This window comes from Penicillium chrysogenum (genome assembly GCF_028827035.1).
Source record: "Penicillium chrysogenum strain IBT 35668 chromosome Unknown utg000001l_segment0_segment0, whole genome shotgun sequence".
Lineage (NCBI taxonomy): Eukaryota > Fungi > Ascomycota > Eurotiomycetes > Eurotiales > Aspergillaceae > Penicillium > Penicillium chrysogenum.
In genome coordinates, this window is record NW_026622749.1 from 4,036,843 (window position 1) to 4,059,067 (window position 22,225).

A 22,225-nucleotide genomic window follows, 5' to 3' on the forward strand; every position below is an offset into this window, starting at 1 on the left:
CGAAGCAGAAACCATGACCAGCACTGTCAATTTCATATTTCCGGCTGTCATAGTGAAAACTGCTGTTTTTGTCGGTTTTTAAATCCTTGTTTTCACCTGTTTTTGTTGTTTTCAATGCTTTTTCTCACTGTGCATCATGTAATCCCACATTTTCTCGAATTGTTCTCTTCCCAGCGGCTTCGCCAGTGTATCTGCGATATTTTCCGCGCTTGTGATCAATGTGAGGGAGATAATGCCAGTTCGGACTGCGTGCCTAACGAAGTGATACCTTACATCCAGCCACTTCGTTGCTTTCGCGAAGTTATCCTTTTTTAAAATTGTTATGCGCGTTATCACTGTCAGTGTAGATAGTGATAGGGAGTTCTTGTTGAATGCCCATTTGTATCATGATCTTGTGAAGCCACATGGCTTCGCGAACTGCACCATCTAGTGCGACGTACTCAGCTGAAGTGCTGCTTCTAGCGACGATTTCTTCTTTCCTGGAATTCCAACTGATTGGAGATCCCGCATAGAAGAAAATATAAGCTTCTGTGCTTTTGCCGTCTTCACAGTCTTGGTATGAAGCGTCGACGTAGCCGACTAGACCGTCGCTTCCATTTTTGCTTCCATTTTTGCCAAGTAATATCCCGGGATTCATCGTCCACTTCAGGTATCAAATCAGTTGTTCCAATGCATCAATGTCTTCTCGGGAAGTACTACTAGCGAGTCGTCCGTCGAGACCTGGAGATCTTGCTCTAATAGCCAATGCGCGCTCTCTATACGGCAAGTAGCGATTTCGTTAAGATGGAGGTATTGTTCAGTGTAGCAATGAAGGAAGCGTTCTGGGCAGTCATCGAGCCACTCCTTTTGTATTTAATTGAGTAACGGGGTAAACAGGGGATCGGCGTATCGCTCTTTAAAATTGCTCCATTGCTGGTCCTTCTCTTCAAGTGTAGTGGCGTATCCAACCAGGTTCCACCGGTGGAGCATTTTCTTCCACCCCTCTTCAGCTTTTTCGCGGTCTTCTTGGCCTTAGGCGGGCATAAGACGGCGGCTAATTCCAGTAGTGTCTCGACGGGATTGTGCAACGTGATCAGTGTTGTGGTAGAGACCCCACATGTGGGTCCAGGTCCTCACCCTCAGACTAGATAGTTGTAGTGGAAGGTCGCTTCCTCTCTTCCCAATACAACTCTCTCCTTTCTGCTTTCTGAGCCTACAACCTGTAGTCTCACCAATCAGCAAGAAGCGGACGGGCTTTCTTCAAGATGTTCGTGTTGATATGCCAGATACAAATCATGCTCTTTGTGTCCGGAAAAACAGTCTCAATTGCATACATCAAGGCTCCCTCCTTGTCAGTAAGGATTGTACGCGGGCGTGCAAGGCCAAGAGATTCGTAGGCTTCGGCAAGACAGGTAAGCATCACCTAGCAATTGCATAAGGTATTAGTATCAGGTGTATTAGGAGCATCAGGTGAATTAGGATCAGATGTATACTTACCTCGTATGAATCGTCCCTTCCATCTCGCATAAAAGCAAAACCGAGGTGGAAGGTCGATCCAGTAGCAGCAAACCCCACACATGGCTGATCCAGTGCACACCATTCCGCGACGGTGGTGGAACTGGCGGTGATCGTTGTTTCTTAGTGGACCACATCACAGGGAGAGGAGGGAGAGAAGGGAAGGAGAGAGAGCTATCAAACATGTAGGTCCTATCACATTTTGATGCCTCAGGCATCCAACATGTATGCATGTCAACAATTTCTCGTCCGTTAACATAAACAGCCAAACGTCCCTTCAGCAGAGGCTAGTATTTGACTGACGGGCATAGAAGGAATTGACAAGAATTTACACTGAAAGGGAATGTTGACATGCATACATGCGATGCGTGCAGGGTAGGCGTTTGTTTCTGTGCAGACTGAGCATTTGCCTACCTACCTAGGGAGTTTGTCGGGTTTGTAATTCTAGGAGGCTTCATATACAGCCTCCTTTTCATAGATCCATATCACATATTTCTTCCTCCTTCATCCTTCTGGTAGCATGTAACCTCAAGAGGTAACCATGTAAAGATACCGTGCAAATATACTATTGGCAGAGAGGCATATGAGTGTCGATGGATGGATACCACGGTTGTTGACGCAGTAGTCGGGGTTTGCTCATGAGATTTTACGTTGTCCAGATAATGTTAGAAGTCAGCTCATCTGTTTATATCGTAAAGGTAATAGCAGCTCTAGACGAATTTTGAAAGACGATCGATAGGAAGCCCAACAAGTTATGGACAACTTGAACAAGAAGAAGGCCTGGACACGCATGTTTCTTTAATATAGTGGTGAAGTCATAGGGACCTTCAATAAATACTGGGTCCCATCGCTGCGTCCACTCCAACGTCGTTGATTCCCACCAGCCACCTCTCCGAAAGTGCACCAATAAATTGACGGTTTCCCCACAAGTCGATAATCGCACTATTTTTCATCACCTGGTGTTCTTATCTTTTTATATGTCATCATTTCCTGCACAAGAACTCCAAGTCGTTGTGTTTATAACATGTATATTCCCGCCTGGAGTTTGCCTTACAGAAAACCAAGCCTTGTCTACTGGGTCAAAAGAAAATGCCCGCAACTATTTCACCTCTAGCACAGCCCGGCGAGTGCTGTTGTCTGAACTATTCATCGGATCTTGGCATTCATAGAGTCTACGTAAGTCGAGTCGATTATCAAGGCAGCAAGATTTAAAAGATCGGTATCGATGCAAGTTGCTGACAGGCCAAGAGACCCACCCGTCGACCGTGGGGTATTCCCATCACATTATCGAGTCAGAATCAACTTGATACTTTTTCATCGGAGTGGCCATCGAGTATTTCGGCCCATGGATCCGTTTGATGGTTGGTGGATTGATGGTTATGTTCCTATGTCGGTGGCTTTTTCTAGTGTACTCGTATGCACCGACTTGGCAACGTCTTATCTCCGGTGGCTTAGCCATTGGCGCTGACAATTCTCGTTCTCGATCGTGGTTGTATGTCGCCTATTTTTACTAATGCTCATAATTTGGGTGCAGTGAGACAATGAGCCCGACCTGAGGTTTTGTATACATATGTAGAATAATTACTCATATAAGACAGCAGGCTCTTGCATGTCTTACAGTAATCATCAACACGTGAAGAGAAGATATACCGCCTGGAATGAAGAAACCAACCCTGTTCACCTTTTTCACTGTGTTAACCATACCACTAATCCCTGCGTTAGCTATACCATGTGAGTATGGAATAGGATTTCGAACATTGCTATGTGGATAGTATACTAACTGTTTCGTTCAGTTGAAGCAAGCACATTTCGCCTTGTTAATCCTTCCATTCTCCCTCGACTAGACGGCGGCCTCCGGCCATCTACCTTTGATATCACCACAGATATTGACAGGTCTGAGCTGGCATTAAGATTTGTTCTCGAAACCAACGACGACCTCATATCAGAACACGCTTATATCCACAATTTAGATGCCGATGGACGAAGCGTAGGTGAGGGAGCCATCAGTTCTGGGCTATATTTGACCAAAGGATCAGTATGGATACAAGAAGCACCTGGCCGACAATGGGAAAATGTTGGATGGGCCAGGCTTGCTGTAACTCAAGAGAATGAGGTTGTTTCATTGGACGGTACATTCACAGTTTTGTCCTCGCAGTATGGGATTCGGCAGGAGCCACAGGAGAATGGACCCGCGGAAATTATAGCCCGCAAACGCGACTCGGATTTTCCAACTGGAAACTGGATGGCATCGAATTCGACCTGTGCAACCGCACCGGAAGATGTTCTGAACAAGCGACAGCTCGAATGGAGTGCATGGGGCGACAGCCTAGCAGATAACATCGGGAATACCTATGGATGTCCACAAACAAAACGAATTGCGTACATCGGTATTGCGACTGACTGTACTTACACCGCAAGCTTCAATTCTTCGGACTCTGCCCAACGATATATCCTGAATATGGTCAATACCGCATCCGTTGTCTTTGAGAATAGCTTCAATATCTCGCTCAGCATCCAAAATTTGACCATGAGCAATGCTGAGTGCCCGACCAGCGTCTCAGCTTCGACAGACTGGAGTACCCCGTGTTCGGTGGGAGATTTGAACACCCGCCTTGAAACCTTCTCTTCGTGGAGGAGCTCAATCAATGACAACAATGCCTATTGGACTCTTTTGACTGGATGCTCGGTGGAAGCAGGTCAGGTCGGCGTTTCCTGGATTGGGGCACTATGCAATTCTGGCTCCAGCTATGGCGCATCGAGTGCCAATGTGGTAGCTCGAACACAATCGGAGTGGCAGGTATTTGCGTACGTTTTCCACCCTATGAATTCCACGCCCTATATCACACACAAGGCTGACACACAAAGTCATGAGTCAGCTCATACGTTCGGCGCCGTACACGATTGTAACTCCGAGTCATGTGGAATAGAGTCATCGTCATCTCGGTGTTGCCCAATGTCTTCTAACACATGTGATGCTGGCGAACAGTATATTATGAACCCGGTATCTAGGTCGGGCATGACCCGTTTCTCTCCCTGTACTATCGGAAATGTCTGCTCACGGATAGGTTCTGGCCAAGTTGACGCGCGCTGCTTGGTGGAGTCTCGCAATGGAAATGGCACTGGTCGTGTTGGCGAGTGTGGCAATGGTATTCTCGAGACTGGGGAGGCATGTGACTGTGGGAATGGGTCTTGTGACGAGCAGGATACGAGATGTTGCGACTCTGTGACGTGTCAATGGAGGGGAGGAGACGGGTGCAGTAGGTCGGACACCGGAACAGGCACTGGACAAGGGCGAGGAAGCAATGGAAATAGCCGATCAGACGGTGACCCGGCGGCGTGGATACATGATCATTTGCCACTAGTCATTGGACTTGCTGCCGGGATTGGGGGAAGTTTGTTACTGCTGGTGTTTGGGTGCATAATCTGTTCTTGCAGACGCGGTCGTCCAACGAAAATTGCAACTTCAAAGCCAATAGTAGCTAATTAAAGGATATCTACATAGATTATGATTATGTTCTTCTAAGATAGAAGTTGTATCTCCGAAGAGATGTTCTCTGTGTAAGACGCTTTACAAGATCTTTGCAACGATCAATTCCTTTAAGCTTATAGCCCGATGGGATGCTTTATATATCATGAGATTTCAAGATCCAATTAACGCCGAACCGGGAGTATTACTCGATCCATTTATAAAGAACTTCTGCAATGGCAAATGTCACTCTTCCATTTATCCGGCAATATTAGGCTGTACATCATATGCCCAGCGCGGTACGGGCTGCTGTCAAACTGTTGAATATCAGCGGGCCGGGTAAACTACTTCTTCAAACCGAAGTAAACTGTTTGACGCGCGTGTGCGGTTGGTACAGCCCTTGGCATTTCCACAGCGCAGACTTCCGCCCTCGCCCTCCCAATGTCTCGGACAATGGCTGTGGTCTTGCTGGGCATTGCGACATACTCCTATACATCCATTTATCATCGTTTGCAGTGCTATGACTACTATCATATATAGTATGAGTAGTTCTCGACAAGATCATTCATATCTACTATCCCCTTCATCATACAACTTTGTATAATCTGAATTAGTTGATAGGAAATGGGACCACGGAATCGATCCCGAATCTGCGGGTTCCAATCCGAACCTCGGCCCCGGAACGTAGAATCGGCAGTCTCACTAGCGTACTTTACATAGACCGTATAAATGCCAAGTGTGGGTAGTGTGTGTGGATAGATCGTATAGGATCAATATTTCTGAATGGAGTAAGAGATTGCTGGTGTTTTCAGCTTGGGACGGAATTATTCCCGTCGTAAACTGTTCCCCATGGGGTCCGGTTCCCCATGGGCCCGGCAAGCCTTAGAAAGAGCCCTTAGAAAGAGCCCCTTTCATGTGCTTTTCGAGGCATTGAACATATTTGCGCATTTCGTCTTGATCCTTCGTATGAGGTCAATTAGGTTTGGTTCTTCAATCACCCCTTCTGCGTCACTAGGGCCCCATTTACCCTGAATTATCAATCAATCATCCATTTCGCTCGCAGCTTCTGTGCCGCAGATTTTCAATTTCCCGCAAAGGATGAGCGAGGACCTTTCCCCAGCGGTTGCTGTTCGATCGGACAGTATGGCCCATGATGGCAGAAGGAAGGGTCAATTGGAAGCCTCAGCGCACCTGGAAGACGTTTCCATTGCAACTTCGGACACGCAAGCACCAGAGGCACCAATTAACTGGCCCGCATGGAAACGAAATGCCCAAATCCTGATGGTAGCCATCCACTCGATGGTATGCGTGTTCATGGCCGCCGGGATCATTCCTGGATATGAATCAATGGCTGAGGAGTACAAAATCACGGTTCCTCAGGCCAGCTATTTAACGTCTGTCCAGGTATGTATTTTTCTATCACTTGCTCCGGACGTAAGCTAACAAGACATTTTATCCTTCTTAGATCCTCATCTTGGGAATTGCCCCATTCTTTTGGATTCCTATTACGATGCGCTATGGCCGTTACCACATCTTCATGTTCTCGGTGCTCGGCACCATGGTATGCAACATCGGAGGCGTGTTCTGCAAGACATTTGGCACGCAGATGGCTACTCGTGCTATTGCAGCTTGGCTCATCTCCCCTCCGCTCGGTATTGGCAGCGGTGTAGTGACGGAACTCTGTTACCCAGAAGAGCGTGCCCGGAAGCTGGGATGGTGGACCTTGCTGATCACTATCGGAATCCCGGGTGGTGCATTCATAAATGGCTTTGTTGTGCAACACCTAGGAGTAGCCTGGATATTTGGGATATTTGCAATTATTAACGGCGTTCAATTCATTGCATACGTCCTTTTCGGTGATGAGACCCTATACGTGAAGGATGCCTCCATCTCTCAGAAGCCCGGCAATGGCTGGAGTCGATTCATCCCCTGTCGGCTCGACCCTCGCCCCTTCGAGCTGCAAAGCTTCATCGCTCCTCTGTTCCTCGGGCGTTTCCCTCGCATTCTGATTCCGGGAATTGCGTATGGCGTCGAATTTGCCTACGCCAACATCGCTATCATCGTGGAGACGCCACTAATCTTCGGCGAGAAATTCCACTTCAACGCCCAGCAAGTGGGCTACCAGTTCGTCTCCATCATCATCGGCTCGGTCATTGGCGAACAAGTTAGTGGCCCAATGTCAGATTGGTTCCTGAGGTTCCTACAGCGTCGAAATGGCCATATCATCCCTGCGGATCGTTTGTGGCTTTCATATATCGGGTATGGCACTGTCTTCACCGGCCTGCTAGTCTGGGGGTTCCAGTTAGAAAAGGCAACCACTTGGAATGTTACACCTTGTATCGGCATGGCTATCGCTGCTTTTGGAAACCAGGTGCTCACTACCATCCTCATATCCTTCGCAGTCGATAGCCACAAGGAACACTCCGCCAGCATCGGTGTTTTCATCAACCTCTGTCGCCAGATCTATGGATTTGTGGGTATCCAAAAGTTTCAACTTTGGTTCAAGATGCATGCTGACTGGGTATTTCTTTAGTGCGGTCCATTTTACTTCCCTGATATGTATGCCAACCTCGGGCTAAGCGGGGCTGCTGGTGTTATGTGCGGTATCATTGCAGTGGTGTCTCTGACTCCAGTTCTTCTGATTCACTCAATCGACACAAAGAGACAGCCCCAGCAGGATTGATCAAACCCGACTTCCGTGGTTGGATGTAACATGGGTTGGATGAACTATATTGCCATTTATCCCCGGATTTCCAGGTTGTCCGAAGTGCATACGCTGTCACACTTGGTCTTTGCTGAGGGACCCTCCACGGTTTGCAATGCCTTCTGAATGAGGTTGTACTTTAGCCGGTGTAGAATAGCCCGATCGGTTCGGCCCCGTAAACCGACCGAGTCATCCCATCAAAATGCAGACGCGCCCCGAAGACTTCCTAAACCATATTCAGTGCTGAAGTGGCAGCGCCCAGATGATGCCTCATTACTCGACCTTGCTCTTTCTTTTTCAGTTCGCGGACGGCTGTAATCTCTAGCGATTGTTTGCTTTTGTCCAAAACACTTGCCTTCGTATTTAATTTTTAATAATGACAACAACTGTGCGATTGTGGGCTTAGCAAAGGCGGTTAGTTTCCAATCTAGCGAATGCACGTTGTTTACAACTTTGAAGCTTCTTATATTGCGACCTATTCTCCAATATTCCACCTATTCATTTCCACTACATGTAGTTGGCTTTCAGCAAGTATCAAGCATCTCAACAAGAGCAGCCTTCTCATCCGAAGTGATGGTAAGATCGTAGACCGATTTCACCTTCACCCACATTTTCGCATAGGTGCAGTAGTATGAAGCTAGTTGGATGTCAGCGATCTGTAGACTAGACAATACACACGTTTTAGGACGTACCCAGGGGAGGCTTCCAGTCTTCTGGGCCTTTGTCGCCCTTTGAGGCGTTCACATTGTCGGTGACTGCTAGGAGTTGAGGATTCTCGAGATCATTGGCGAACGCTTGCCGTTCTGCTTTGGTCCAACTGGACGCGCCAGACTGCCAATATTTGTTAATAACTCAAGCCGTCCATCCTGCCAGATGATCCAAGCTCACCTTCCATGCGTTTGATAACGGGACGAGGTGATCAATGTCGACATCACTTGCAGCTGTCCAAGTCTCACCATCATACGGAGAAAGCCAGGATCCACTAGTGGCACCGCAGCTGGAGCTTTGGACCACGTCGGTTCCATCCCGCTTGAGGACTGTTTCGCGTGTGTTGCAGTTTCTGTCACAATGTGAGCCGCCAATACTTCGGAATCATGATCACATCTACTCACCCGTCGACAGTAATCCAGTGCGGAAATTCCTCGCGGCTATATCCATCCTGCGATCCTTGGGCAGCGACGGTCAAACCTTCTAGCTCACTCGTTGCAGTAGAGGCCGACGGGACCCCAGGTGGTGATGGGGTAGGTAACGCTCCGCCTAGGAACGGCTGGATGGCGAAGGCCAGAAGCAAGGCAGCGCGAGAGATGCCCATTGTAGTTCTCTTTGGTAAATGTCGAAATTTTTCCAATTGACCTGTGAATTCCAGCTGGAATGCGTTGAGTAATCAAGACTCCAGTGAGGAATGTAGTTATCCTGATAAACACAGAGAGCATCTCCGGGTTGGAACTGTAGATTTTATATCTCAGCCTTATCCGACTCGAGCCAAAAAAGTCCCGGCATAAACAATGCTCAACAATGCTCGTGCAGCACTAATTCATCTCCAAATGCATTGTAACGTCGGCTCCCGAGTCTTGGCCCGGTACTTGGCGTTGCACGTTGATGAATTATTGGCTTGTAAACCGGACAGCGCGGGGATGGCGGGAGTCGTGGTTGATAACAAGTCCACCATTCGCCCATTTCGTATACGACAAGTCACCTGGGCGAGACAAGGCTCGGACGATGGCCCTCGTTTAGAAGGTTGAAACGCAAGTCTGCATGAAAGCTGACAGCAAACTCCGATATGGAAATGATCTTCGAAGATCTTCCCCTTTTCTCGGTCTTGGGCGTCTATGGCTACGTTGTACGGAGGACTACAGTCGGTACTGAGACTCGGAGAAAATCAAAAGGTTGCAATCATGCAAGGAACATTAATTTATGAATGATTTGTGTGTCCACTTCACAGTAAACCCCGAGTAAACTGCCACGGGAGAGATACCTTTACATCCAGTTTCTTGGCCGCCATTAGCACCCATTCTGGCTCACGCAGAAATTGACGGGCCATCAATACAGCATCAGCCTGAGGCTTTGAACCAGACAGAATTGCTTCGGTCGCCCGTGCCTCTTCTTCTGCGCCCTGAACAATATCACGAGCGGAGTGGGCCTCGGTAATAAAGCCAACAGCTCCAACCAGTGTCGTGTGGTTGGCGGCACGAATTTCTTGACGAATTTGGCCAGCGAGGTCAATCTGATAGTTCGTATGGGGCTCAATACGCTGGCTTTTGTGATTACCGCCTGAGCTAACATCCAGAAAGTCAATCCCTAGGTCCGGTAACAATTTGGCAAGTCGAATTGAGGATGGCACGTCCCAGCTTCCGGTTTCTGCTGCGACCGTTTGATTGTCGAGCCAGTCCGTTGCACTGATACGAAGAAACAAGGGCATCCCACTGGGCACGACGGCACGAATTGCAGCAGCCACCTCGCACAAGAATCGAGTGCGGTTCTCAAAACTACCCCCATATTTGTCGGTTCGTCGATTGGTAACGGGGCTGAGGAATTGATGAAGCAAGTATCCGTGGGCACCATGGATCTCAATTACATCCACCCCAGCCTGTGCAGCAAGCGCTGCGCTTCGTGCAAATGCCCGAACAATTTCTTCAACCTCGGCCGTTTCGAGCTCGCGCGGGGGCCAGAATTGATCACCAGGTGCCCAAATTTGCTCTTCCCCACCAGAGGGGCCAACCACATCCGATGGCCAGCCACCAACACTTTCATCAGCTTTGATGCCGCGTTGCTTTGCCTGGGATGCGAGCCAGGGTGCCACTGTGCTAGCCTTCCGGCCGGCGTGAGCAAGCTGAATGCCGATCTTGGCCCCTTGACTATGAGCGAAATTCACCACCCGGCGGAGGCCTTTGAACTGTTCGGAGTCGGTCCCGTCCTGCCAAAGGCCGGAATCATTGGGCGAAATGCGTCCATTGGGCTGAACTGATGTGGCTTCGATAAAAACCAGACCGGCACCCTTTGTGGCGAAATGACCGAGGTGCGCGATGTGAAAATCTGTGAGCGCACCTACGGCCGGAGAGGTCGGGTCTGATTCGGTGGAGTACATGCACATAGGCGCCACGATCACGCGATTCTTGAGTGTGACATCCCGAATTTGTAAAGGCCGGAACAGCGTCGGGGTGCTGGGATCCTGTGGGTTTACAGCTGCTCCAGCATTGTTGGCGGGGGTAAAATAGGGCACACCCTCAGCCTGGTGATTTGGCGGGGAACGGAACGAAGTAGACCCCATTGTTTATTGTCTAAAGACTAATGATAGATCTATTCGGAGATTCAAAGATTCAGAGACACAGCAATGCCCATTTATATATATCGAGGGTAATCCACCGGCTGACAAATTGACTGACGTATGGATCCAGCGCCATCGGAGACAATGCCGAACGCCGACCTCGGGGATTCCTACGACTAGGGAGGTTTAACATGACAACACCAGCCTAATTCACTAGTATACTTCTACTATACGAGAGATGAGCATATATTGGTTCAATAAGGACCTTGCCAACCACCGTTTCCATCCTGACATCCTTTGCAAGGACCCGGAATCCTAGCATACCCTGGTCGGAAGTAATTGACATATTTCCGCCATTCTTTGGAATGAGGAGCAATACTTTTCTTCAGTGGATGAAGGCAACCAGAAAATTCTCCGAGAGACTGAGCAGTAAAACATTTGTTGAGGTCGAGAATCCAAAAATGGCCACAGCCATAGGGACCTGTATGATCAAGGACTTCTAATAGACACATCTATATACCACCAGAAAATATGAGTCTATCTTGTCAGAAAGAATTGATGGAGTCTGTAATAGAAAGTATACAGATCTACAGTAGAAGAAGTATAATGTGATCTGAATCAGTGTAATGGATGATGATGATAAAACTATCTAACTACCATGAAGCTGCGTCTATATAGCTTCATGGGACAAAGAAAACAAATTCATAAAGGCTAGTAAGGAACGCTCCATGAGCAAAGGAAGATCTGCCAAAAGAAACAAAGGCATAGTCTCCATAAAAGCACTGCTATTAATGCATCAAGAATTTCACTTACCTTCAAGCCTTTTTCTCTTTTGTTGTTGAGTTCATTAACACCTCCTAAATTTAGACAGGGGATACTCTAATACCAGGTCCTGACTGTCATAACAGTATCCTTGTGGGAATAATTCCAGCCGGGGTGAGTTTGATGTACTGTTTGTTCAACATCCACGCTAATAAAGAAAGTCAATATGATCTTGGCCTGAAACGTACACGCTATTGTCAACTAGAGACAGAACTGGCGCTAAAGCTCTAAGCATCATTTTCATTCATAAAAACAAGTGGTTGTCTCCAAAGACAAGTTGTGACATGGAGTGATGGGATGTCTAAGATCATATATAGATGGAAGAAAGCCATCCGAAACAATTGTACATGAGTAGGAGGAGTGCTATTCACACAATATACATTGAAAGAAGAACCCCGAAATAAATCTTTCATATCATTAGGGTGTTTTTTCCCTGGGATACCCTCTGTGAAATAAGTCTATTCAATAAATCAGGCAAATATGCGAAATCAGGCATTCGCAGGCATTCGCAGGCTATACACCTTCGCGGCTGATCTCATGTACATCAGCTGCCCCTCTGGTGCAACTTCAACTTTTAACGTCTCACCCCCCAAGAATCCCTTACCTTTCCTTCACTTCCCACGATCATACCCATACCATGGTTACAACAGTCTTTACCAATGGCCGCATTCTCTGTCCCGGTCTATGGGGTGCCTTTGTCTCTACGCTGGTAGTTGAGGATGACCATATCGTGCATGTCGGCTGGGACAATGACAAAATCGTTCTTCAAATAAAAGCCACAGCGTTGACGGTGGACTTGCAGAATCGAATTGTCCTCCCAGGGTTCATTGATGGCCATGTGCACATCCTCAACTTCGGTATGTCCCTGCAGAAACTCGACCTTCTGTCTTGTAAGAATCTCGTAGATATCCGAAATTCCATCACTTCCTATGCAGCAGCTCATCCATCGGATCCACGCATTCTATGCCGAGGCTGGGTCCAGTCGGTTACGGATGGCAACGCGCTTGCTACTGTCTTGGACGATCTAGATCCGCGACCTATCTACATCGAGGCATTGGACCTCCACTCAACCTGGTGCAACAACGCAGCTCTCCAAGAGCTGGGGGCTGACTCGAAACCCGATCCTCCTGGCGGAAAGATTCATCGCTACCACAATGGTATCCCATCTGGTCTACTTGAAGAGGCAGCGCAGTTCGACATCGTCTGGCCATTTTTGGACCGGGTCACCTCGATGGAGCAGAAGGTGGCTGCAATTGATGCTGCAATTCGTGCACATCAACGTGCTGGGTATACTGGACTCGTTGACATGGCCATGGGAGAGAGTGAGTGGGCGGCGTTGAATATCTACAGAAGCCAACGTGGGGAGCTTCCGATGCATGTTGGAGCACATTGGTTAGTGCCCTACTCAAAATGCGATGCCGATATCTGCCGTCATATTGATCGCGCAATCGAGATTCAACAAACTTTCAACCGCAACACCTCCCCGGAGTTTTGTATCAATGGCATCAAGTTACTCTGTGACGGTACAGTGGATGGGTGTACAGCGGGACTACACCAACCATATGGCGGACTTTCCAATCTCGTCGATCCAATCTGGCCTGCCGATGCCCTTGCAGCAGCTATTCGCCGTGCTACTGATGCCGGCCTGCAGTGCGCCATTCACGCAATTGGGGACCGAACAGTGCAGCAGGCTATAGACTGTTTATCCCAAATCAAGAACCTGCCATCGTGTCGTCACCGCATTGAACATTTAGAGATAACGACCCCCGAAGACGCAAGAAGGCTAGGCCAGCTCGGAATAGTGGCCTCGGTCCAGCCTGTTCACCTGGACCCAGCAACCTTCGGGGCGTGGCCAGACATGCTTGGCACTCAGCGTTGCAAGCGGGCTTTCGCCTACCAAGAGTTTGTTGATGGCGGTGCTCATTTGGCCTTTGGCACCGACGCCCCGACTGCCGAGCATCAGGCACTGCCCAATCTCTATGTTGCTACTACTCGGCGGTCAGCTATCCATCCCTCCTTGCAAGATACTATTAACCCTGAATTCGCTGTCTCCCTCGCGACCGCTGTCTCAGCAGCTACTGCGGGGGCTGCATATGCATCCTTCTCAGATTCGTGGACCGGGAGTCTGCGTCCAGGGTTGAGCGCCAATTTCGTTGTCCTGGATATGACCTGGGCCCCAGAATCCCTGTTAGAGGCTCGGGTGTGCCAAACCTGGTACAAGGGAAAGAAGGTGTTTGATGAGGAGGGGGTTGGTCTATAATTTGAGGGCTCTCCTTTCGGACCATACTATAGCAGTGCTGAGAAAACAATGAGACACGTTCCATTTACCCAATCCGAGCAATTCCTGTCCACTCAAACAATTGTGGAAAAAGAAAAGAAAAGTACCATCACTCAACATGGCTGTTGCTCACAGCCGAATATCCCGGGATTTGCTCGTAGGGTCACAGGATAATAGACCAGAGAAGTACGATCAGGTTGATAATCTCAGAATGTGCATTCATGTTAATTTTCTTTTCCACTAAATGATTCCAGGCTTGAGTTTCTGCAAATCTTCTGCTGTCCAATCTGTGACTAGCATGTGGCCGGGCTCATGGGCAAAGACCAGGCCTTCGATTTTATTACTCGCTGCTTCCACGGCAATTTGAGGTGTGACTCCACAGGCCTGGGATGAAGTCAGATAAACATCGTGATTACCTTAGGTGTGTAGAACTGACCCAAAACACAGGAACTTCGCCCTCCTCGAATATCTGCGGTTCTCCAAAGTCCGGCTTTGCCACATCAAGAATGCCCAGTTGTTTTGCACCATCCCAGCCCCAAGCGACAGGCTCTCCATGCGTCGACAGATAGGCCCGAGTGATCCCCCTCACTCTGTCGATATGCTCCGGACGATACGGTCGCATGGATACAATACAGTGGCCACCAGTGAATATCCCAGCGGGTAATAATGGAATGTTCGATCGGTACATTGCAACTACCGTGCCGGTCTTTTGGTGACGCGGGGGCAACCCTGCCGCCGTTAAGGCATCCTCAAATGAGAACGAGCATCCGATCAAAAAGCCCACATGATCCTCATTCCATACATCGGACAAGTCACGGCGACTTTCAATACACCTCCCGGCTGAATATACTCGATACGTGGGGAAGTCCGTCCGAATATCAAAATCTTCGGAGCGAATACACTCTGCCGGTCGAACAGCACTTGGGTCCCCAGGGACGGTCATTCCTAGTAGAGGACAAGGAACTGGATTGCGCAAACACAGATCATGGAAATCTGCAGCATATTTTGAAGGGAGTACCAAAAGATTCGCTTGTAAATAACCCGGTGCAATCCCCGCGGTATTGGTGAGTTGATTATAGCGACAACGGAGTCGGGCCTCCTGAGCGATGATATTGTCCATGTTGACCTTACTTTTAGAACACCATGTATCAATGATATATGATATATCAATATCATATTGATACAACATATCTCCAATGAGAATACCCTCGGTTATCAACTTTCGGGATCCACATACCGATGGTCTGGGGAAAAAGCTTGGGGAAACCCCCAGAGATCAGCTAATAGGCCATGAACATGGTCTATCGACTTGCCTCTTCCAGTTAGGATCTGTCTGGATCATCGGATTGGTTTGTATTGGTGGGTATCTCCTTTATTCACCATCTTATTGGCCCCTATTGACCCTTTTTCCCCTCTTCAACTTCTCAGCTTTGTCTGTCTTATCACCGTCATCGGCCCGATAGACTCCCCACACACCACTTGGCTTGTATCGCGTGGAAAGATAGGAGACCATAGGAATCCATTTCACGATGATCTGGGTTATCGTCGCATTCATTTAAAATAATCAATTGGGTCCTTTCAGTCCAGTCTCCATTTTGCTGCAACCACATAGCAGCCATGTCGCACGATGCCGTTCACAATAACCCCTTGGAGCTCAAGGATTCCCTTAGAAAGGAGGATACCGAAGAAGCAAACTATGCCATCGCCGGCGAGTCTTTGGATGTGGTGTTGGATCCAAAGAAAGAGGCAAAGCTACTCGCCAAGCTGGATGCTGCCTTTGTACCCATCATCATGTTGACCTACCTTACATGTTTTCTGGACAGATCGAGTATCGGTGAGTTCTCTTGAAGCTCTCCTTGAAAAGATCATAAGCTGACAAAATATCAGGTAATGTCAAGGTCGCAAATATGCCTGAAGATATCAACGCTTCACCAGATGAGTTTTCGATCGCTGTCTCCATCTTCTATGTCACATATGTTCTTTTCGAAGCACCGTGGGCGGTCATGATGAAGAAGTTGACCCCTCGCAACATCCTGACGGGGCTCTGTATCATTTGGTCACTGACCACCATCTTCACCGGATTTATCGAGTCGGTAGGCTCTCTCTACGCGACTCGTCTTATCCTGGGTGCTTGCGAAGCCGGCTTATTCCCTTGTCTCAATCTCTACCTGACCATGGTCTATCGACGAGAGGAGCAAGCAAAGCGTGTTTCCTACTTGATGAGTTGCGCTGCCATCTCAGGTGCTGTGGGTGGTCTTTTGGCCTACGGGCTCTTGCAGATGGACGGGATTGGTGGCAAAGCCGGATGGAGGTACGCATGTCTCTGTTCCCACTGAAATAAAACCATTATTTACTTACAACGTTTCAGATGGGTCTACATCATCGAAGGCCTGTTCAGCATCCTCTGTGCCGTTCTCATCTGGTTCGGTTTGCCCAACAATCCGGCTGAGGCTTACTTCCTCACCGAAGACGAGAAATGGATGATGCGGGTACGCAACGAGCAGCGTCGCAAGTACATGGGAAGTGAAAAGTTCAGCTGGGACGAGATGCTCATTGCAATCAGAGATCCCAAGTTGATGTTCAGCAGTGTCATCCAGTTCTGTCAGGACATTCTCTTGTATGGATTCAGCACTTTCTTGCCCACTATCTTGGGCGGAATGGGCTATGACTCTCTGATGAGCAACGTCTTGACCGTCCCTGTCTATGTCTGGGCTGCCATGGTCTTCATCGCAATTGCGTGGTGCTCAGACCGATACTCTAAATTCGCATCGGTGGGTTTAGCCCTTACAGTCTCCAGTCCTTCCACGCTGACCTTTCACAGTACATCTTCGCGGCTAATATCTTCGGTCTTGTCGGTTACATCATACTGCTCACGGTCGAGAACACCGCTGTCCTCTACTTTGCCACTTTCCTCATCGGTATCACTACCTATACGTCTGTTGGTCTCAACGTCGCCTGGTTGAACGTGAATATCGCCCCACAGTATCGTCGTGCTCTCGCAATTGGCCTCCAGCAGACAATCGGCAACTGTGCTGGTATTGTTGCCGGCCAGGTCTATCGCACATCGCCTTATGTGTTGGGTAACTCCTTCTCCTTAGGGTCCCTTGCGGTGGCGCAGGTCACGGTAACTGCATATGGTCTCTACTTGCGGCGGGAGAACAAGGTGAAAGAGCAAATTATCAGTGGTGAAAAGGAAGAGACTCGACGAGTCCAGACGGGTGACGGAGAACTGGAATTCAAATATATCTACTAGGTTAACGTCGACGTCGGCAAGGTATAACGCACAGGAATAAATTCACACCTTGTATAATCCATCTTTCTTGTCTTTCCTGTCGGAAGACTGGCACATCCTCAGTATACTAACACAAGTCATCGTGGCATTGTGATACCAGAAACACAACATAACCGGAGACAGCCGCAGGTGGTGTCATACCGTACATAATCAGAAGAAGTCCTTCATCACACTGGACAATTCTTCGCCATAATCAAATACAAAACCCCTGTCGGGCATCTGCTGATAAGGTCCCCCATCTGGTGCAGGGCCTGTTCCCATGCCCATGATTTGATCCTCCAGATTTCCCACGGCTTCGAACCACTCCATCAACTCCTGCGTCATCTGTTCCCCGTCTCGTGGTGTTTGACTGTCGACGGTGGCAGGTTGGGGCAACGCGGAAGAATCGTGGACATTTAAATCTTCACTTTCAACGACACATTTTTTCTGAACCCCCAGGCCCAATTGAGGACCCAGCTTACGGAGACTTCGAATAGACTTCCATAGTCGACGAGAGATATATGACTGGGCTGAGACTCCTTTGACCAATTCCAAGGCCCAGTAAAATTCCTCCTTACACGACCCGCTGAACTGTGATGGAGCCTGTGCTACTGCCAGGAATAAAGCTGCAAGGGCCGAGACAAGGAACCAATTGAATGCCACCTGTTGCAATTGGTAGATATCGGATGTATCGTTCAACCGCGTAATGAAGCGAATTGTATCTTTCGCAATTTCCACCGCTGTCTCTGACTCGGCCGGATACCGCATAACATTTGCTGAAGTATGAAGGACGGGGCGGTGAATGAGCATGCGCAACTGATTAGCACGAAGATAAAGTAGGGCACGCAGTCTGCGCAGGCTCCGGGAGCCTTCAGTGGAAGTCTCAGACTCTGCAGAACTCGGTTGATCGAGCCGCAACGGGTCTGGAATAGCATGCGCCCAACGCAGCACCTGCCAATCCAAATAGTTCATTTCCTCTTTCTTGATTTCGTTCGTGTTGTTAAATGCTGATATGAACTTCCATACCTTCGCTGCGATTCGGCTGTACCGAATCATTACACGTAGATATGGCGTTTTCTCGGCGGGCTCAGGCAGCCAAGGGTCAATATCTGTATCTTCCAGGGCAAACGGCATGCCAGTTCCAAAGCTCCACCGCATATCCAGAATATAAATAGACCAGAAGAGCCGCAGAACGCGATCCTTACCCGCGGCGATGATGGCCGGTTGATTCAGAGTTTCCCGTCGATGAAGACCTTTCTCGAGGCACATGCGCTCCACAATACCAACGGTGCGCCAGGCCAGAATTTCTTCGTCCATTTGAAAATAGAATATTGACTATCGGTGCAATTAGCATGTGCGAGCGCCCATGGTTGATTGGGCATGACAAACCACGAGAGTCAAAAATATGATGTTCTTGATTTCAGGCGGACCCCAGACACAATTGTCTTGAACTTCTCGTACGCTGTCAAAAAGCGCAATGGCCTGCTCACTCCGGCCACTGGCTTCGGCGGTCAACGCGCAGGCAAACACTACACGTAGAATATGGACATCTTCGCGAGACAGTCCATTGTGTCCATCGGACTGACCAGTCGGTTCAATCACGCGGTCCTTCTGGCCGTAGAGAAGGTCAACCTGGTCCAAAAGCTCCGAAAGCTCCAGAACGGGGTACATGACGCCCATTTCCTCCTCGTAGACTTGGCAAAGGCGAAGTGCCTCGGCTTTGGGGAGAACCCAAAGTGGATCGAGGGTCTGACGGGTTTCAAGTTCCTCATTTGCAGTCGATGGCGATGCCAGCGGTGATGGTTCTTGAGTCATATCGCCCTCGTCGCCACCATCGGCATGTTCCACAATCCCGCGCTGCTGCAGGCTGGATTTCGCAAGGTCGAAACTAAAGGCCGATGTCGTCGGACCTTGGAATGACGTCTCTCTAGCTGTTGAAAGGCGCCTGACTGGACGTTGGGTAGGGAACTGCCCATAGGTGCCGGTAGCGGAAACCCCTCCAGGAGAATGTTCGCTGCTGGCTATTGAGCGGATACTAGCAGACAACTGAGTAATCTGGTCCTGCATGGCCCTCATTTGGTCAAAAAGCAGCTTGAAGTTGCTTTAAACAGTAAGGTTAGTCGTGTTCAAACGCACCGAGACATGGGGTAGGCATTACTCTTGCTCGTGGGGGCTGTCTCGAGAATTCTCAACGTAAATGCACTCAATATGCTGGCGTCCGCAACGCTGACAGGGTGACTGGCCATTGCATTTGATTTTGCGACGTTTACATCCGTTGCTTCATAATTTCGTTAGCCCTCAATTTCGAATAAAATAAGAACTTTCCAAACTGACCAGGCTTTGGCGATGTATTTGCGGCGTTTCTTTCGCGGGCGATCATCCGTATTGTCCACCGAGGGTGGGTTATCCCATGTCCCGAGGACAGGGTACATCTGCGGATTATTCATCATCCAAAATGACTTCGGGATGCAATTGATTGCGATCAGAGGTTCATTTCAAGTGGATGGGGAGAGGGTGAAGAGGAAGAAAAGGGTGAGGTCGAGGAAAATGCGGGGAGATTCCGCCGGTGTGACAAGGCCGGGAGTCATAGAGGAGAGAGACAACTGGGGAAATTGGCAATAATTCAGGGAAAGGAGTCTAAGAATTAGCAGATCTTAGTAGATCTATGTTCTCTGAGGTATTCTTCACCCTTCATCACTCAAATTTCTATTCGGTTCCTAAATAGGTACTGGGAGACGTCGATTACATACATGTAGGTCTCACCTGGGCAGGTCTATATCTATACTTCATTGCCTTTATTTCACATATATTCAAGTAGATACATAAATAGCCTCCGAAAAAAAAATAGGGAATCATATCAGATAAAACTTCCTCTTATAGATCTTTGGTCCGTTCATCGCTCTCAGCAATCCACTGCTCAAGCTTTTTAGGGTCGCGTGCACTAAAGCCAACCTTGAATGGCTTCGGCTCGGTTGTCAAGGCTGTCGGAATCAAATTGCACTCAATTGCATTCAGAATTGGTCGGTCGGCCGTCTCCTTCGCCGTGTGCATGTTGAAAGCAGTGATGAGGCGGATAAAAGCAGTGAACAGCTCGCGATTGGCGAGATGTGAGCCTGCACACATACGTGATCCCGCTCCATATGCATAGTGTGGAGTGCCTGCACCCTCACTGGCCTCCAAATAACGCTCCGGGATGAATTTATCGGCATCCTTAAAGTGATCTTCATCGTAATCGGCAGCCCAAGCATTCTATCAGATACTGTTAGCAACGTCCCGAAAGGGACAGAAGCAAGGCGCAACATACCATGAAGAAGGTCGTCCCGGCAGGGATTGTAGCTCCATTCCACTGGATATCTTTGGTGCTCTCGCGTGGCAGACAAATAGGAATGACCGTCCAGAACCGCAAGACCTCCTTGACCAGTGCCGTCACATAAGGGACCTTCTCCTCCACCAAACATTTCTCCCAAGCATCGCCATCTGGGTATACCTCCATAATTGCATCATAGGCCTTTTTCTGAATTCTTTGGCCGTCTTCAGATGCCAGGTAGGCAATTCCCATAATCAAGTTACCCGGAACGGTGTCAAGGCCAGCCGACACCATAGTCAAACAGATCGATTTCACCTCGGCTAGACGATAGATGAGTACTCAATACCAACATTCACAAAGATTTCGCGAGATTTCGTAACTCACCATCATTCAGCTTAGCCTCGGGATCCTTCAAGATATTACCAGTGATGCAAGGCTTATCGGTTCCCTTGGCGATCCGATCCTTGAGCATATCGAGCAAGTAGGTCAGATATTTATCACGGCGACCCCGGAAGTCGGCGGCCTCATTGTTCATCTTGGGGAAAATGCGCAATAGGGGAATGTAGTCCTGCCAGTTGTTCGAAGTGCTGCGGAAGTTGGACACACCACGCTCCACATCCACAATCTCATGCAGCAGCGTATCATCCACATTGCCCTCGATGCGGAATCCATAGTTCAAAGTCAAACTGGTGTTGAGAGCGTATCGCTGGAAGTATGCAGTGGGATTCACATCACGTTTGCCATTTTGGCTGTCCCGGTACAGTTCTTTGATGCTGGAATTGGATTCAAGATCGATTATGGGCATATACGATTGCACCGCCGGTCGATTCAGCGCAGTGGCAGCTGCCTTGCGGCGTTTCTTACAGGAATCATCCCACGGGGAAGTTCCGATCGTGAAGCCCTGTGAACTGGAGACGACGCTGTGGAAAGTGTGGAAAGTTGGGCGGGAGATCAGAGCTGACGAGTCCTTAATCCACAATTGACGAACGGAGTCAAAGCCGTTGGCGAACACGATGCGCTAAAAGGGCATTAGATTATCAAAATGTCCGATTCAAAAGATATTTAATTACTTACCTTGTTTCCCATGCGCACTTGGAAAACTGGGCCAAATTTCTTTGCCCATTTCCCCGTGACTGTGGCATGTTGATCTCCTAGCTGCAATAGATTGCCAAATATGGGTATACCAGGAATCTCCGGGAGGCCTTTAATCTTAGGGATATCAGTGCGGTTGAAGTATCGAATGACGAAATAGACCACCGTGATCACGGCGACTGCGAGTGTTTGGATGGCCATGATATAGAGTGAAACAAGGAATTGCAGACACTCGGTGGGAGCATGCATCTCTTATAGCCCAGCCTTTCCTGCATTTCCTGCATTTCCTTGCATTTCGGCTACGGCATATTTCCGAGTTTAGAGAGTCGCATAAAGAAAGCTGTAACATCCATGACATGTTTCATTGGCCACAAGTCCCAGAATCAGTAAAGGCAGCTCTCTCATAGGTCCAAGTCCACAAGTCCCCAGTTCGAAGATCTCTCCACCGCGCATAGACGGAATGTTCATTCCGCGCTTCCTCTTGTTCCCCGCCCCCGCGGAATGAAACTTCAATTTTCCGCTGTAT

General features: G+C 48.7%; 9 protein-coding genes across 9 annotated transcripts; 4 read left to right on the forward strand and 5 right to left on the reverse strand.

The window, feature by feature from the left end:
• Positions 1-3,152: 3,152 nt before the first annotated feature.
• On the forward strand, positions 3,153-4,458 carry N7489_001613 (uncharacterized protein; the record flags this gene model as incomplete). Its single annotated transcript, XM_056707368.1, has 3 exons — positions 3,153-3,225; positions 3,288-4,299; positions 4,422-4,458. 3 exons carry the CDS (start codon positions 3,153-3,155, stop codon positions 4,456-4,458), a joined length of 1,122 nt encoding a protein of 373 aa, XP_056571670.1.
• A 1,579-nt stretch (positions 4,459-6,037) lies between these two features.
• On the forward strand, positions 6,038-7,643 carry N7489_001614 (uncharacterized protein; the record flags this gene model as incomplete). Its single annotated transcript, XM_056707369.1, has 3 exons — positions 6,038-6,364; positions 6,426-7,433; positions 7,494-7,643. Coding segments are annotated over 3 exons (1,485 nt in total), but the record flags the coding sequence as incomplete, so codon positions are not given.
• Positions 7,644-8,188: 545 nt separating this feature from the next.
• On the reverse strand, positions 8,189-8,976 carry N7489_001615 (HNH endonuclease family protein; the record flags this gene model as incomplete). Its single annotated transcript, XM_056707370.1, has 4 exons — positions 8,189-8,301; positions 8,357-8,495; positions 8,553-8,724; positions 8,777-8,976. The coding sequence occupies 4 exons, from the start codon at positions 8,974-8,976 to the stop codon at positions 8,189-8,191; spliced, it is 624 nt and encodes a 207-aa protein (XP_056571672.1).
• Positions 8,977-9,600: 624 nt separating this feature from the next.
• On the reverse strand, positions 9,601-10,932 carry N7489_001616 (NADH:flavin oxidoreductase/NADH oxidase; the record flags this gene model as incomplete). Its single annotated transcript, XM_056707371.1, has 1 exon — positions 9,601-10,932. The coding sequence occupies one exon, from the start codon at positions 10,930-10,932 to the stop codon at positions 9,601-9,603; it is 1,332 nt and encodes a 443-aa protein (XP_056571673.1).
• A 1,456-nt stretch (positions 10,933-12,388) lies between these two features.
• On the forward strand, positions 12,389-14,011 carry N7489_001617 (amidohydrolase; the record flags this gene model as incomplete). The annotated part of the gene is made up of 1 exon (XM_056707372.1): positions 12,389-14,011. The coding sequence occupies one exon, from the start codon at positions 12,389-12,391 to the stop codon at positions 14,009-14,011; it is 1,623 nt and encodes a 540-aa protein (XP_056571674.1).
• A 258-nt stretch (positions 14,012-14,269) lies between these two features.
• N7489_001618 (DUF1445 domain protein) lies at positions 14,270-15,149 on the reverse strand (the record flags this gene model as incomplete). The annotated part of the gene is made up of 2 exons (XM_056707373.1): positions 14,270-14,413; positions 14,466-15,149. 2 exons carry the CDS (start codon positions 15,147-15,149, stop codon positions 14,270-14,272), a joined length of 828 nt encoding a protein of 275 aa, XP_056571675.1.
• A 497-nt stretch (positions 15,150-15,646) lies between these two features.
• On the forward strand, positions 15,647-17,282 carry N7489_001619 (uncharacterized protein; the record flags this gene model as incomplete). Its single annotated transcript, XM_056707374.1, has 4 exons — positions 15,647-15,863; positions 15,917-16,340; positions 16,398-16,800; positions 16,851-17,282. 4 exons carry the CDS (start codon positions 15,647-15,649, stop codon positions 17,280-17,282), a joined length of 1,476 nt encoding a protein of 491 aa, XP_056571676.1.
• A 189-nt stretch (positions 17,283-17,471) lies between these two features.
• On the reverse strand, positions 17,472-19,750 carry N7489_001620 (putative C6 transcription factor; the record flags this gene model as incomplete). Its single annotated transcript, XM_056707375.1, has 4 exons — positions 17,472-18,635; positions 18,690-19,401; positions 19,459-19,578; positions 19,635-19,750. 4 exons carry the CDS (start codon positions 19,748-19,750, stop codon positions 17,472-17,474), a joined length of 2,112 nt encoding a protein of 703 aa, XP_056571677.1.
• A 424-nt stretch (positions 19,751-20,174) lies between these two features.
• On the reverse strand, positions 20,175-21,900 carry N7489_001621 (cytochrome P450; the record flags this gene model as incomplete). The annotated part of the gene is made up of 4 exons (XM_056707376.1): positions 20,175-20,549; positions 20,605-20,927; positions 20,992-21,625; positions 21,682-21,900. The coding sequence occupies 4 exons, from the start codon at positions 21,898-21,900 to the stop codon at positions 20,175-20,177; spliced, it is 1,551 nt and encodes a 516-aa protein (XP_056571678.1).
• Positions 21,901-22,225: the final 325 nt, after the last annotated feature.